General features: G+C 43.3%; 1 protein-coding gene across 1 annotated transcript; it reads left to right on the forward strand.

Annotated features, from left to right (window-relative positions):
* Positions 1-13,830: 13,830 nt before the first annotated feature.
* On the forward strand, positions 13,831-14,799 carry LOC144273455 (olfactory receptor 14A16-like). The gene has a single exon (XM_077832040.1). It carries the CDS (start codon positions 13,831-13,833, stop codon positions 14,797-14,799), a length of 969 nt encoding a protein of 322 aa, XP_077688166.1.
* Positions 14,800-15,969: the final 1,170 nt, after the last annotated feature.

Raw genomic sequence — 15,969 nt, forward strand, 5'->3', positions numbered from 1 at the left:
TTGAGTTTCTATAATTTGGCATGTGATGTTGACAATTTCATTATTGGTTATAAAGCTTTATCATTTTGAATCCCAATGTCTACAATCCTTAATTAATTATCTGAGCCCCACATAATTTTAAACAATTCTGAAAATTTAAATTGCTAGAAATCTAAAAAAATGCTTAAAAATAAATATTATCATCCATTTAAATTATAAAAAAATTGAATTTTTACCAAACCTAGTATATCCTCAGGAGGCCAGAGGAAAGCATTGAAGAGCGAGTGATGCACCTTTTGGAAGGCTGTTGATGAATCAGGAAGAGTAAGCCTAAAGAAACACCCCTTGGATGAAGACAGAAAAGTGTTCATCAGAGTCTGTTGGTAAAGGAGAGTTTCAGGGGGAGTGAAGGGAGGAGAAGTCACTGTGGAGGCAACCAATGGGGTGGGAAGGAAGGCAAGGGAACAAGAATGAAGAGTGCATGAGACATCAAAGGTGTTAAAAGTTTCTCGTAATCTTTCAACAGTGCACTACAAAAATATAATAGATAGGGGGTGTATGGGGATAGATAGATAGATAGATAGATAGATAGATAGATAGATAGATAGATAGATAGATAGATAGAACGAACAGTAACCAGGATTAATAATAAAGTAGGTTTCACATCTCTGGAAATATAAACCTACTAGTTATTTCATCTGTTTAAGAAGGTAAATCACCAACAATGGTGTGTAAAGTTTGCCTTTTGGAGCAACACAGAAATAGGTGAAAGAATGTCAACATCTGGAGAGAGAGAATACTGCTAAACTCATTTCATGAAAATCTTTATCTTCCTCTGCTAGTAGTGAGGGTTTCCTACCAACAGCAAAGCAGGCTGGTTTAGTCTTCTTATCTGGATTTACTCATCAGCACTGGGACAACTTCAACAGAGCCATCCAATGATAGCAATTACGGGCAAATTGGCTGTTTACACATTACCTTAATCATACCATAGAGCCTGCTAGTATAGCCTTAGTATTGGGGGTAAGTGAGTTGATGTGATCTGGCAATGTTTCATTCCCCAATGCTGTCCTTCTCTGAGGTTTCTGGTAACATATTTATGACATCATGCAATGTTTATGTGGCCTTCTCCCCAGGGGCTTGTCTCCTGGGGACCCATTATTTCTTAGTGCAACTCTACACATATAGTTCGTTTGATAACCATTACCTCATTTATTGGTGCGGTGTTCTGAATGGCGATGGGCCTGAGCCAACCCTGCAGGATACAGTTCTTCCACATTTGAGAGAGTTTGGAACCCAAAACCTGATGATGATGATGAAGAAGCTGTTGAAATATCACCCATCAGGGATGGTCTAGATAAGAGGTTCCCCAACTGGAGAAATGTTCATGGGTGCACGTCTGGGGCCCAGGATGGCCCCCACAGGGGATGGGAAGGGAACACCACCCAGCTCCACTCCTGGCCCTGGCCTTGGCTGCTGGCCCTAGTTGCCAGTCCCATACCTGGGGACCTGCCTTCTGGCCCAACACCTGGGGTCCCTGCTGCCAGCCCCGTGCCAGGGGCCCCAACTCCTGGGCTGGCCCTGTCCTGGTGGAGACTCTGCTCCCAGCCCTGCCCACAGCTGTGGCCCCAGCCTCAGCCTCCTTACCCCTGTCTGCATCCCGCCTTCTGGAATTGAGGCCCCACTTCCAGTCCCAGCTCTGGAATGGGTGAGGGATAGGGGCAAGGGATGCGTGTGAAGTAAAAGGTTTGGGGACCACTGGTCTAGATGATACTTAGTTGTGCCATGAGTGCAGGGGACTGGACTAGATGACCTCTCAAGGTCCCTTCCAGTCCTTTGATTCTATAATTCTATGACTTATATTACATCAGTGGCTCGAGTTCTCAGCGGAGATCAGGTTCCAATGCGACAGGCACTCGACAAACACACATTGCGGATCAGTCCTTGCCTGGAAGAGTTCATAGACAAAAGAGAAATTTCAGGAGGGAAAGCAGAGGCCTGAAGGAGAAATGAAGTGACTTGTCTAAGTTCATAAAGTATGTCAGTGCCAGAGCTGGCAATGGTTTCCAAATGTCTTGAATCCTATTCAAGTACACCTACGGCAATGCAGGCTAGGGTTGTAAAATTAGCCTAAGACACCCTACTGGAGCACCTAACTCCCTTGGGTTCCCTTGAAATATGCAAATGAAGAATTGAGGAATGGCTAGGTAGATGGATAGGAAGAGGAGGTTATTGGATAATTATGTGGATGGATGGAAGGATACAGTAGCCAGGGGGACTGATACATAGAGCAGGTGGATAGATATAGTAGGTGGATGGATGGATTATTTAAATGGATGGACACCTCCCCCCCCCCCCGAGATGAGCCCCACTCACATGAGCAGCCATACTAATGCCCAGAGAGTCACTTGAATAATCACATATGACTAGAGCTTCCTCGCTCACATTATCAGTCCAAGCCCCAGGCCCGGTTCACATGAGCACTGCAGTATCACTTCCTCGTGACTGTATTCATAGAGTCACAGAGTATCAGGCCAGATGGGACCATTTGGCCAACTAGTCTGAGCTCCTGCAGTGCACAGAGATTACATTTCACCCAGTTACTCCTTTATTGAGCCTAATAAATTGTGTTGGACTGAGATAAGGTGAGAGGAATAAATGAGGGTCTGGGCACAGGCGCTGACTTTCAGCTTTCCATGGGGGTGCTCCACTCGGCCCCGCCCCCACTCCAACCGTTCCCCCAAAACTCGACCCTCACACCACCTCTTCCCACCCCCGCGCTACTCCCTCCCCCAAGGCTTGTCCCCTGCCCTGCCTCATACCACCTCTGCTCCTCTCTCTCTTTCCAGCACCTCCTGCCTGCCACCTAACAGCTGATTGACAGAGGGTGGGAGGCACTGGCGGGGAGGGGAAGGAGCTGATCGGCTGGGGGCTGGTGTGTGCTGAGCACCCACTATTTTTTCCCCATGGGTATTCTGGGTCTGGGTATGTGAGTATGACCCATCTCTACTAAAATCACTTGAACTGGCTAATGACCCCTTAGCAGAGTCCACAGAGAGGCCAGGAGTGAATAGGACCTGGCATATAAATTCCCCTGATCCCTTTGAAAGTGGCTTATCCAGTTCAGGGCTGAGCCTGCCCAAAGGGGACAAGTAGTGCCTGCTGGGATGGACTGTTTGCTGTGTGCTGTGATTAGTGGTGCAGGAACCAGCAAAACCAAATTCTATTTCTTGACTAAATGCATGGGGTATTTTTTGGAAAACCTGTCTGCTTTCCGTCATGGTACCATTCTCCTCTACAGTCTGGACTCCCTATCCAGATTACATTCCCCATGATGCACTGCCGCCATAGGACTCCCATGATGCACCACAGTTGCTCAGGAAGAAGGAATCCCATGGTACAGATGTTGTCCAGTAAGGGAGCCTGTCCCATAGGTAGGCTTGGCTGAATTTGCTTTTAATGTTTTAATAATTTTGATGGATAATATCAATGCTTATTTTTAAGTGTTTTCCTATTTTTATTGATTTAAATTTTCACAGTTGCCCAAAACTATGGGGGCTTCAAATAATGGGTGGCTCTGACAAAGTGGTTTATTGACAGTAGCCACTGAGATGTAAAAAGTTAAAATTTTTATATCTATTAAAACACAAATTGTAAACATCAAATGTCAAAACACACACACACATAAATACCCATAAATCAAATTCTAACAAGTTCTCAACAAGCATTTTTCTTCCTTTGCCTTTCTATAAATTTTGATGATTATCAATTGAAATATTTTTCTTTGGTTTGTGTGTGTGTAGTGTGAAATTGACATTTACTGACAGTTACTGATAAAAATCTAGTCTTTTCAAGCCTAACCATGGGGGAAAATGTGGTCATGAGATACCACAGTGGCATCCTGTGGATGAAGGGAAAGCAGTGGATGTATTGTTTCTTGACTTTAGCAAAGCTTTTGACACTGTCTCCCACAGTATTCTTGTCAGCAAGTTAAGGAAGTATGGGCTGGATGAATGCACTATAAGGTGGGTAGAAAGCTGGCTAGATTGTCGGGCTCAACGGGTAGTGATCAATGGCTCCATGTCTAGTTGGCAGCCGGTATCAAGTGGAGTGCCCCAAGGGTCGGTCCTGGGGCCGGTTTTGTTCAATATCTTCATAAATGATCTGGAGGATGGTGTGGATTGCACTCTCAGCAAATTTGCGGATGATACTAAACTGGGAGGAGTGGTAGATACGCTGGAGGGGAGGGATAGGATACAGAAGGACCTAGACAAATTGGAGGATTGGGCCAAAAGAAATCTGATGAGGTTCAATAAGGATAAGTGCAGGGTCCTGCACTTAGGATGGAAGAATCCAATGCACCGCTACAGACTAGGGACCGAATGGCTAGGCAGCAGTTCTGCGGAAAAGGACCTACGGGTGACAGTGGACGAGAAGCTGGATATGAGTCAGCAGTGTGCCCTTGTTGCCAAGAAGGCCAATGGCATTTTGGGTTGTATAAGTAGGGGCATAGCAAGCAGATCGAGGGACGTGATCGTTCCCCTCTATTCGACATTGGTGAGGCCTCATCTGGAGTACTGTGTCCAGTTTTGGGCCCCACACTACAAGAAGGATGTGGATAAATTGGAGAGAGTCCAGCGAAGGGCAACAAAAATGATTAGGGGTCTAGAACACATGACTTATGAGGAGAGGCTGAGGGAGCTGGGATTGTTTAGCCTGCAGAAGAGAAGAATGAGGGGGGATTTGATAGCTGCTTTCAACTACCTGAAAGGGGGTTCCAAAGAGGAAGGCTCTAGACTGTTCTCAATGGTAGCAGATGACAGAACGAGGAGTAATGGTCTCAGGTTGCAGTGGGGGAGGTTTAGATTGGATATTAGGAAAAACTTTTTCACTAAGAGGGTGGTGAAACACTGGAATGCGTTACCTAGGGAGGTGGTAGAATCTCCTTCCTTAGAGGTTTTTAAGGTCAGGTTTGACAAAGCCCTGGCTGGGATGATTTAACTGGGAATTGGTCCTGCTTCGAGCAGGGGGTTGGACTAGATGACCTTCTGGGGTCCCTTCCAACCCTGATATTCTATGATTCTATGATTCTATGATTTCCAAATAGACATTTACATTTTCATCTGAAAGTCTGAGTTTTAGCTGAAAATTGGGAGGGGGGAGCTTGTTTTTTTGTCTGGCAGCCATTCCAAGGCTCAATCTGTGACTGCATGGTTTATCCAACACCTGCAGCCATTCCAAGGCCTATCAAGGCCTGCAGCTATTCCAAGACCTCACCAGGACATATAGCTATTCCAGGGGCTAATTAAGGCCTGCAGCCATTTCAAACCCTAACCACAGCCTACAGCCATCCCAAGGTATAACTAAGGTCTATAGCCAATCTAAGGCCTAATCAATGTGTGCAGCTGTTCCGAGGCCTAAACAGGGCTGGCATAAAATTCAAGGCCCATCCAAGGTCTATAGACATTTCAAAGCCTAATCAGTGTCAAAAACCTAATCAGTGTCAAAATCCAAGACCTAAACAGAATAGCCTGCAGCTATTCTGATACCTAACCAGGCCTGCATCCATTTTAAGGCCTAATAAAGACATATAGCCATTATACAGGCTAATCAGGGTCTGCAGCTAGGGTTACCACATTCCAAATGAACCTCCACCACAAAGCAAGCCTGCCACAACCACAACCCCCAACAACAAGGCAACTCAGGAACCCCTCCCCTTCAACAGCCACTTTTAGTACCTAGAGAGCTAACACACAGATAAGATTTACAACATCCCACGACTCCTCACTCTTGCATGGTCAAACCCTCTCTCTCTCTCTCTCTCTCTCTCTCACACACACACACACGGTGAAGCTTGTGTGTTGGTGGGCAGACAGCTGCTGTATTTTCAATAGTTTTGATCTGTTATCACTTAAATTGCAGAAGTTGGAACACTGCAGAATCTTTAGCTGGACACAGACATTTTAACGTTAGCTATCCAAGTGAAGTGTGATAATAATGCAAATTTTTAGATCCACATTAAAAAAAACCCAGCAGATTAAATTATTTTTCTGGCAATTGACAAATCCATAAAAAACCAGGCAGGCCGATCAAATAATTGCCAGGTGGTAATCTTATTTGCAGCCTTTCCAGTCCCTAGCAAAGGTCTGAAACTATTCCAAGGCCAGCCAAAATCTGGTGCCTTTCCAAGAAATTGCCAAGCTTTACAACCACTGCAAGACCTAACCAATGAGAATGGTGAATTCCAATGACCAGATACACACATTGTTTTAAGAAAAGGAGTACTTGTGGCACCTTAGAGACTAACCAATTTATTTGAGCATAAGCTTTCGTGAGCTACAGCTCACTTCATCCGATGCATTCAGTGGAAAATATAGTGGCGAGATTTATATACATAGAGAACATGAAACAATGGGTGTTACCATACACACTGTAATGAAAGTGATCACTTAAGGTGAGCTATTACCAGCAGGAAAGTGAGTGGGTGGGACCTTTTGTAGTGATAATCAAGGTGGGCCATTTCCAGCAGTTGACAAGAATGTCTGAGGAACAGTGGGAGGTGGAGGGGGGGGAATAAACATGGGGAAATAGTTTTATTTTGTGTAATGACCCATCCACTCCCAGTCTCATTTCAAGCCTAAGTTAATTGTATCCAGTTTGCAAATTAATTCCAATTCAGCCATCTCTCTTTGGAGTCTGTTACAGAAGTTTTTTTGTTGAAGAATTGCAACGTTTAGGTCTCAGTGTAGCAGCTGTGTTAGTCTGTATTCCCAAAAAGAATACACACTCTCAAAGAAACTGCAGAACCACCTGATCAATATCCTCTACAGCAAACAGGGAAAGATTAAGAATGAGCTCTCCAAACTGGATACTCTCATAAAAACCAACCTTCCACACAAACTTCCTCCTGGCTGGACTTCACAAAAACTAGACAAGCCATTTACAACACACACTTTGCTTCTCTACAAAAGAAAAGGACACTAAACTATCTAAAGTACTACGTGCCACAAGGGGCCACAACAGTGGTTCCCTTAACCCAGCAATATTGTTAATCTATCCAACGATACTCTTAGGCCAGCAGAAGAATCTATCCTATCTCAAGGCCTCTCCTTCTGCCCCTCCACCTCCATGAACATGATACAGTTCTGTGGTGACCTAGAATCCTATTTTCGACATCTCCGACTCAAGGAATATTTCCAACACACCTCTGAACAACATACTAACCCCCAGAGACCTTCCTACCAATGCTACAAAAAGAAGGATTCTAGGTGGACTCCTCCTGAAGGTCGAAACAACAGACTGGACTTCTACATAGAGTGCTTCCGCCGACGTGCACGGGCTGAAATTGTGGAGAAGCAGCATCACTTGCCCCATAACCTCAGCCATGCAGAATACAATGCTATCCACAGCCTCAGAAACAACTCTGAGCTCATAATCAAAAAGGCTGACAAAGGAGGTGCTGTCGTCATCATGAAGAGGTTGGAATATGAACAAGAGGCTGCTCGGCAGCTCTCCAATACCACTTTCTACAAGCCATTACCCTCTGATACCCTCTGAGGGTTACCAAAAGAAACTACACCATTTGCTCAAGAAACTCCCTGAAAAAGCACAAGAACAAATCCTCACGGATGCAACCCTGGAACCCCAACCTGGGGTATTCTATCTGTTCCCAAGAGCCATAAACCTGGAAATCCTGGACTCCCCATTATCTCAGGCATTGGCACCCTGACAGCAGGATTGTCTGGCTTTGTAGACTTCCTCCTCAGGCCCTATGCTACCAGCACTCCCAGCTATCTTCGAGACACCACTGACTTCCTGAGGAAACTACAATCCATTGGTGATCTTCCTGAAAATACCATCCTGGCCACTATGGATGTAGAAGCCCTCTACCCCAACATTCCACACAAAGATGGACTACAAGCCGTCAGGAACAGTATCACCAATAACGTCACGGCAAACCTGGTAGCTGAACTTTGTGACTTTGTCCTCACCCATAACTATTTCACATTTGGGGACAATGTATACCTTCAAATCAGCGGCACTGCTATGGGTACCCTCATGGCCCCACAGTATGCCAACATTTTTATGGCTGACTTAGAAAATGCTTCCTCAGCTCTCGTCCCCTAATGCCCTTACTCTACTTGCGCTACATTGATGACATCTTCATCATCTGGACCCATGGAAAAGAAGCCCTTAAGGAATTCCACCATGATTTCAACAATTTCCATCCCAACATCAACCTCAGCCTGGACCAGTCCACACAAAAGATCCGCTTCCTGGACACTGCGGTGCTAATAAGCAATGGTCACATAAACACCACCCTATACCAGAAACCAACTGACCGCTATTCCTACCTACATGCCTCCAGCTTTCACCCAGACCACACCACATGATCCATTGTCTACAGCCAAGCTCTATGATACAACCGCTTTTGCTTCAACCCCTCAGACAGAGACAAACACCTACAAGATCTCTATCAAGCATTCTTACAACTACATTACCCACCTGCTGAAGTGAAGAAATGGATTGACAGAGTCAGAAGAGTACCCAGAAGTCACCTACTAGAGGACAGGCCCAACAAAGAAAATAACCGAACGCCACTAGCCATCACCTTCAGCCCCCAACTGAAACCTCTCCAATGCATTATCAAGGAGCTACAGCCTATCCTGAAGGAAGACTCATCACTCTCACAGATCTTGGGAGACAGGCCAGTCCTTGCTTACAGACAGCCCCCCAACCTGAAGCAAATACTCACAAGCAACCACACACCACACAACAAAACCACTAACTCAGGAACCTATCCTTGCAACAAAGCCCATTGCCAACTGTGCCCACATATCTATTCGGGAACACCATCATAGGGCCTAATCACATCAGCCACACTATCAGAGGCTTGTTCACCTGCACATCTACCAATGTGATACATGCCATCATGTGCCAGCAATGCCCCTCTGCCATGTACATTGGCCAAACTGGACAGTCTCTACGTAAAAGAATAAATGGACACAAATCAGACGTCAAGAATAATAACATTCAAAAACCATTTGGAGAACACTTCAATCTCTCTGGTCACTCAATTACAGACCTAAAAGTTGCAATTTTTCAACAAAAAAACTTCTGTAACAGACTCCAGCGAGAGACTGCTGAATTGGAATTAATTTGCAAACTGGATACAATTAACTTAGGCTTGAATAGAGACTGGGAGTGGATGGGTCATTACACAAAGTAAAGCTATTTCCCCATGTTTATTCCCCCCCTCCACCTCCCACTGTTCCTCAGACGTTCTTGTCAACTGCTGGAAATGGCCCACCTTAATTATCACTACAAAAGGTCCCACCCACCCACTCTCCTGCTGGTAATAGCTCACCTTAAGTGATCACTCTTGTTACAGTGTGCATGGTAACACCCATTGTTTCATGTTCTCTATGTATATAAATCTCCCCACTTTATTTTCCACTGCATGCATCTGATGAAGTGAGTTGTAGCTCACGAAAGCTTATGCTCAAATAAATTTGTTAGTCTCTAAGGTGCTACAAGTACTCCTTTTCTTTTCGCGAATACAGACTAACACGGCTGCTACTCTGAAACACATTGTTTTAGTTTCATAGAGTTTAAGGACAGAAGGAATCATCCAATCAGATCATCTGACCAGTTCAGTATCACAGGCCATATATTTCACCCAAATTTTCCTAGGCTGAAAAGATAAATAATACTCAGGATATTGTCAGTGGATAGGAAATGTGTATTTGTTGTACCCATGTCTGGGATCATAATTCAGAATGCTTTGGATGCCAGCCCTGAATTCAATTTTCAAGGCCTTGCTCTCTGTTTGTCTTTTTCACACTTTGTTTCGATGAACTGTAGACACTCATTGGACAGATAAATTAGCAATATATTGCCTTGGAGCCTCTGCTTCTGAGCTGTGCAGGGCTATAGAGAGCAAGTCCTCTCAAGCCCTTGGAGAACAGACCAGGATAAATATTTCTACAGCACCAACACCAGCTGATGAAGCATGAAGTCCCAAGCCCACTGCACACAGCTCATCTGCAGAGAGGAATAGGTGAGAATATTTCTGTCACTTGAGTCTCAGTGTCTGGGGTGAAAGGGTCTTAGAAAGCTGAGCCTTTGGTATCTACATACAACAGTGGTAGGGGTATCGGAAATCAATAGAGATATTCATTGCAATGACACCTTTCCTTTATTGACCTGAAACATCTTGAAGTAGGAGGAGCAAAGACACACACATCCGCAAAGTAAGTGTCCTGCACTCATTTAATCTGGGATGTATTGATTTAGTGGTATAGTTATTTAATTTTAGTAGGAAAATTAACAGGAGAAATCCCAGTGAAAGTGTAAACTAGTGCTAAAGAAACGACAATAACCCACCTTCTTAAACTGAATGTGATATGACAGATAGGAAAATTCATTTTTCCTAATTTTGATCCCATTCAAATAAGGAGGATGGTCTGTTCCAGTCAACAGAGCATGGGTGTCAAGGAGACCAGATCCCTTGGATTTTGTTTCTCTGTACCTATCAACAAATCATTCAGACCCTTCAATCCAGTGTTTCTCATGGAGTTATTGATACCTACTAGATCTTTCTTCTCACTGGAACAGATTCAACTTGACCATGGTTAAGCTGCTGGTGCCCTGAGATCACTGCCTGTCATACTGTCCAAAATGGTCTCATTGTTTGTTTGTACTACCTTGTCTGTATCTGGCTGTTGTCTCTCGTCTTATACTTAGATTGCAAGCTCTTTCGGACAAATGCTGTCTTTCCATTCTGTGTTTGCACAACGGGGTCCTGGGCCATGACTAGGGCTCCTAGGCACTGCTAGAATAATAATAAAAAACAAGAAAAGTTCTGACATATTTACTCACAAAAAAATACTGGTTTACTCTGTGAATAACCCTATTGAAACTACTTGCAGAATACGTTACTACTCAATATGATGAAGAATTTTAGAATATACTCCCAATATGATTCTGAAGTCTGCCATTGGGAAAAATAATGTACATGCTAACTGTGGGTAAATTCAACTGAGAAACAAGGTAGATGAGATAATATTTTATTGGAGTAACTTCTGCTGGTGGAAGAAACAGAGACAAACTTTCCACCAACTGAGGTTAGTCCAGTAAAAGATGATCATCTCCCCCACCTTGTCTCCTTCATAACCTGGGAGCAAGACAACTATCTCAAGTGAAACATTACTGGATTTGCATTCAGTTTATTGAGATTTCATAAATACAATGTGGGAAACAGCAAACAATAAATGAAAAAGATAAAGCCATGTGGGTTTAGAGTGATGAGAACTCACAGACACTTTGCAAGAATAGGGAATGATAAATCTCAAATGGAATAAATAAACACAGTCTCAGTTCTGTATGTGGACCAAGTACATTTGTCTTCCAAATTTAAGCTTTTCCTTCTGATCATTAATCCAGACTACAGGTCTCCATTTTACAAACAACTTGATTTTACTGTTCAATTGTATCTCCTTTGAATTCATCATGAAACTATTGAAACTAGAACATATTTGAAACGTTGTGAACATTCTTTTATTATTTTTTTTAAACTCATGGACTCATTTGTTACTTTCTACAAAGATTAAAGAAGTTAGGGATAACAAACAGGTTGCCCTCAAAGTTTGTCTTTGCTGCAGTGATAAAAAATAAGATAAAAATCATAGCAAAGGTTTTCATCCCCACCAGGGTCATGTCCCTTTCTCTCTGCTGTGTCCATGTGATTACCTAAGACACTAATTAGGGCCAGATTTCAAAAGGCATTTGGGCACCAAGTGGGATTTCCTAAAGCATCTGAGCCCTAACTCACAATTGAAGTCAATGAGTTTTGGTGCTGAGATGTTTTTGAAAATCCCACTAGGAACCTTAATGCCTTTCGAAGTCTGGCCCTACCCCTAGAATGTGCCATGACAATCACATGTCCACAGGAGATTTAAAGTATGAGACATTGAGCCACACTAAATAATAACTGCTCAAAAAAATCACCCATTTCTCATATACCAAGTAGTATCTCAGCTGTAGCTCATCACAGTTCATCTGCCCCTGTTCCAGCTCTAGTGATCGGACACAGTAAGGGGAGTGGAAAGCAGGGCATCTCCAATCTGTGATTCTGCTCTGTCTTCCACTGCCTTTGCCCCATAATTAACTCCCACCTCCTCCTTTCCCTGGCAGATTTTCACATCTCCCCTCACAAGCTCAACTCCGCATGTGTTCCATGAACACACATTCTAAGGCTTAGCTTGAAGAGACGGACTGGCTTTGCAACATTAGATGAATATGCACAGAATTGTGTTTGGCTGTAACTCTGTGAAATGGAGGGCATAGGGGTGTGTCGTGGTACAACACAGTGTCCCATTCACAGAGAATAATTTGCCGGGGGGGGGGGGGCTTGCAGGGAGGTACAGGTTAGACTTTCCCCTTAATTCATTATTAGGTCTAATTATCTGCAATAATTAATGTAACTCTCAGAAAGCATAAACAAATTTTTACAGCAGTATTATTCTGAATGTGAAGCATTAAGACCACCAAAAATGACTACTTAAATTTACACAGATGTTCTAGCAATTCTTAAATTAAATTATCACCAATATTGAACAATTAAATTTAATGGAACTGTTTAGTTGCCACTTACTCCAAACAACAAAATAAATCAATGCAGTCTTCCAAAATCAAATATTTTATTTATTATTCTATCTACAGCAATGCCCAGATAACCACAAAGTATCTCTGTGTTTCCCTATAGAATGTAGGCACTATGTGATGTACATATTGAATTATATTGTATATTTACTAGCAGTTGTTTCTACTGAGGTTTTGCATATGCCAAGTGATGCTCTACATCTATTAAAGAGGCTCATAAAGCTGAATATCAGGAACGTTTTCTGATATTACAGGTACATTTCTCTGTCATTATCCCACTTCAGCATCATTCATTGTGTCTCCTTTCTTTACGTTAAATACTTCAGCTATACATTTGGTGTTCACGTTGGGCACATATGTTACTATTTAACCAAACAACATAATTTCCTCTTAAAATCTCTCTTTAAAAATCAACAAGTCCAGCCTTTGAAATACATGTTCATTGCTTTTCTCTGAACTCAGTCCAGGGGCAGAAGATGAAGAGAACAGAGCTGTATAAGGGGTCACAGAGGGCAGGGTGTGAAGGAGCTAGGGAAGCACAGGTGCAGTGAAGCTCGGAATTGAGACAACAGGATTGTGTTCATGTTACCTAGTGCAGAAATTTAAGACAACTCATCTCTAGGTGTAGAAATATGATGGTCACTTTGGCCTTGTAAAGTTCCATTGTCTTTTCTGAGGCATATAAAAGTAAAAGAACATAAGAATGACCATACTGGGTCAGACCAAAAGTCCATCTAGCCCAGTACCTTGTCTTCTGACAGTGGCCAATGCCAGGTGCTTCAGAGGGATTGAACAGAACAGGTAATCATCAAGTGATCCATCTCCTGTCACCCATTCCCAGCTTCTGGCAAACAGAGGCTAGGGACACCATCCCTGCCCATCCTGGCTAATAGACATTCATGGACCTGTCCTCCATGAACTTATCTCATAATTTTTGAACGTTACTATATTCTTGGTCTTCACAACATCCTCTGGCAAAGATTTCCCCAGGTTGACTGTGTATTGTGAGAAGAAATACAGCCTTTTGTTTGTTTTAAATCTGCTGCCTATTAATTTCATTTGGTGATCCCTAGTTCTTGAGTTATGGGAAGGAGTAAATAACACTTCCTTATTCACTCTCTCCAGACCAATTTCCCTCTTCTTTGTAACCATTTACCTCACCATTCCCCTTGTTCTTCCCTCCACAGAATGTATCTGAGACAGGAAACATCCAACCAAACCATCCTTACCGAGTTCCTTCTCCTGGGTTTCTCCAACATCCGAAAGTTGCAGATTTTACACTTTGTGGTGTTTCTAGTGATTTATCTGACAGCTCTGATCGGGAATCTTTTCATCCTCACAGCTGTAGCTGTGGACCGCCACCTGAACACCCCCATGTACTTCTTCTTGGGCAACTTATCCTTCCTAGACATCTGCTACATTTCCATCACTGTCCCCAAGTCCATGGCCAATTCCCTAACCAAGGACAGACAGATCTCTTTCTCTGGATGTGTTGCCCAAGTCTCCTTGGTCATCGCCTTAGTTATTACTGAGATGACCCTCCTGGTGGTCATGGCATACGACCAGTACTTTGCAATCTGCCATTCTCTTCATTACAGGGTCATCATGAACAAAGGCACCTGTGCCCAGATGGCAGCTGGTTCTTGGATTGGCAGTGCGATCTATGCAGCCTTTCACACTGGTAACACCTTTAGGTTGCCCTTTTGCCAGTCCAATGCAATTGGTCAGTTCTTCTGCGATATCCCACAGTTACTGAAAATCTCTTGCTCTGATACTCTCTCTAATGAAATTTTGCTTCTTGCCTGCGTTATATTCTTGTGTTTCGTTTGCTTTGGTTTAGTTATCATGTCTTACACTTGCATCTTCTCCACTATACTGATGATCCCCTCAGTGCAGGGCAAGCATAAAACCTTCTCAACCTGTCTGCCCCACATGACTGTAGTTGGTTTGTTTCTTAGCACCAGAATGCTTACATACATGAAACCAAACTCAGGGTCTTCTACATACTATGACCTCCTTGCCTCTGTTCTCTATACCGTGCTTCCTCCGGCCATGAACCCTCTCATCTACAGCCTGAGAAACAAGAAAATTAAGGAGGCTCTAAGTATAATAGGAGACATGAAGAAAAGATTATTTTTAATAGCTCTTGGGAACTAAGGCCATCTTATTTTGAGGAGCCACAGGTTCAGAAGAAAGAGATATAATGAACAGTGTAAGAATAACCAACAGTGAGCTGGCATTTGCCTATAGACTTTGGGAGAGGCCAAATGGGAGAGTTACAAGTAGAGTTACATTCCCAGATAACAATTCAGAGAGAGAAAATCTATAATCTCTTGTATGACATCTTAGGAAGACAGCAGATCTCTACAATGTGGGGCACAGCGAGTCTACAACAGAGGTTGTCTTCAAGCAAATACTGTCAAATTCCTGGACTACCTGGGCTAGTTCTGACCTTTCCCCTGCTGCGAGGTCTCTAAATTGAAATTCAATTTCTTCTTGGAATTCAAGATATAGGTCTTTTCAGTCCAAACCTACCCTAGATCGTGCAACATCTATTAACTCTGATTGTCTCCATGAGGAGATTTCAGGACTCCTAGTGTTTCTTCGGGTGCCATCTTTCCTGGGAGGATAGATTGTATTTTTCATATTTCTCAGTGCAGGGAGCATGGATCAGGATCGAACAGGAAGAAGAGCTCTGTGTAAACTCAAAAGCTAGTCTTTCACCAGTAGAAGTTGGTCCAATTAAAGATATTGCCTCACCCACCTTCTCTCTCTAAGAAGGGATAAAGAGAGATATAGCTTGTATGGAGAAACCCAAGTGGCTCCAGTCTGTTACCATGGGATAACTAAGCACTAAAGGCCAGATAGTTGCAGGTATTTAGGAACCATGTGGGACATTCAAGAGCATTTAGGTGCCTAGTTCCCATAGATTTAAATGGAATTTAGGTGCCTAGTGGGATTTTCAAAAACATCTAAGCATCTAAAGACTTAAAAATATGGCCCTAAGTCATTTCCATTTGAGAGCAGTTCAATGGTCCTGATGTCTCAGCCCTGATAGGAACTCAGGAGGTAGTCTCATAGAAATGAAAATGATGGATAATCAGCCATACTGGCTGGCCTTTACCAGTCATGCTTCTAGAATCTCAAACACCACACAGTGCAGGACAGAATGCCCTGGAAGAGACTATATTCCTCTTTCAGCATTGGAAGTGATGTCTCCGTAAAGGGGTTTGGGTGTCATGGGCAGGGCCATCTGGTGGAGCTGCCATGGTTTGTGTTACATCTGATGCGTGGATACCGAGAGCATGTTCATTCTCCAGGGCTGTC

The sequence above is a fragment of the Eretmochelys imbricata genome, chromosome 13 (assembly GCF_965152235.1).
Source record: "Eretmochelys imbricata isolate rEreImb1 chromosome 13, rEreImb1.hap1, whole genome shotgun sequence".
In the NCBI taxonomy this organism is placed as follows: Eukaryota; Metazoa; Chordata; order Testudines; family Cheloniidae; genus Eretmochelys; species Eretmochelys imbricata.

Bases quoted from the DNA above. Each gene is read 5' to 3' on its own strand.
- LOC144273455 (XM_077832040.1), top strand. From the start codon at position 13,831: ATGTATCTGAGACAGGAAACATCCAACCAAACCATCCTTACCGAGTTC.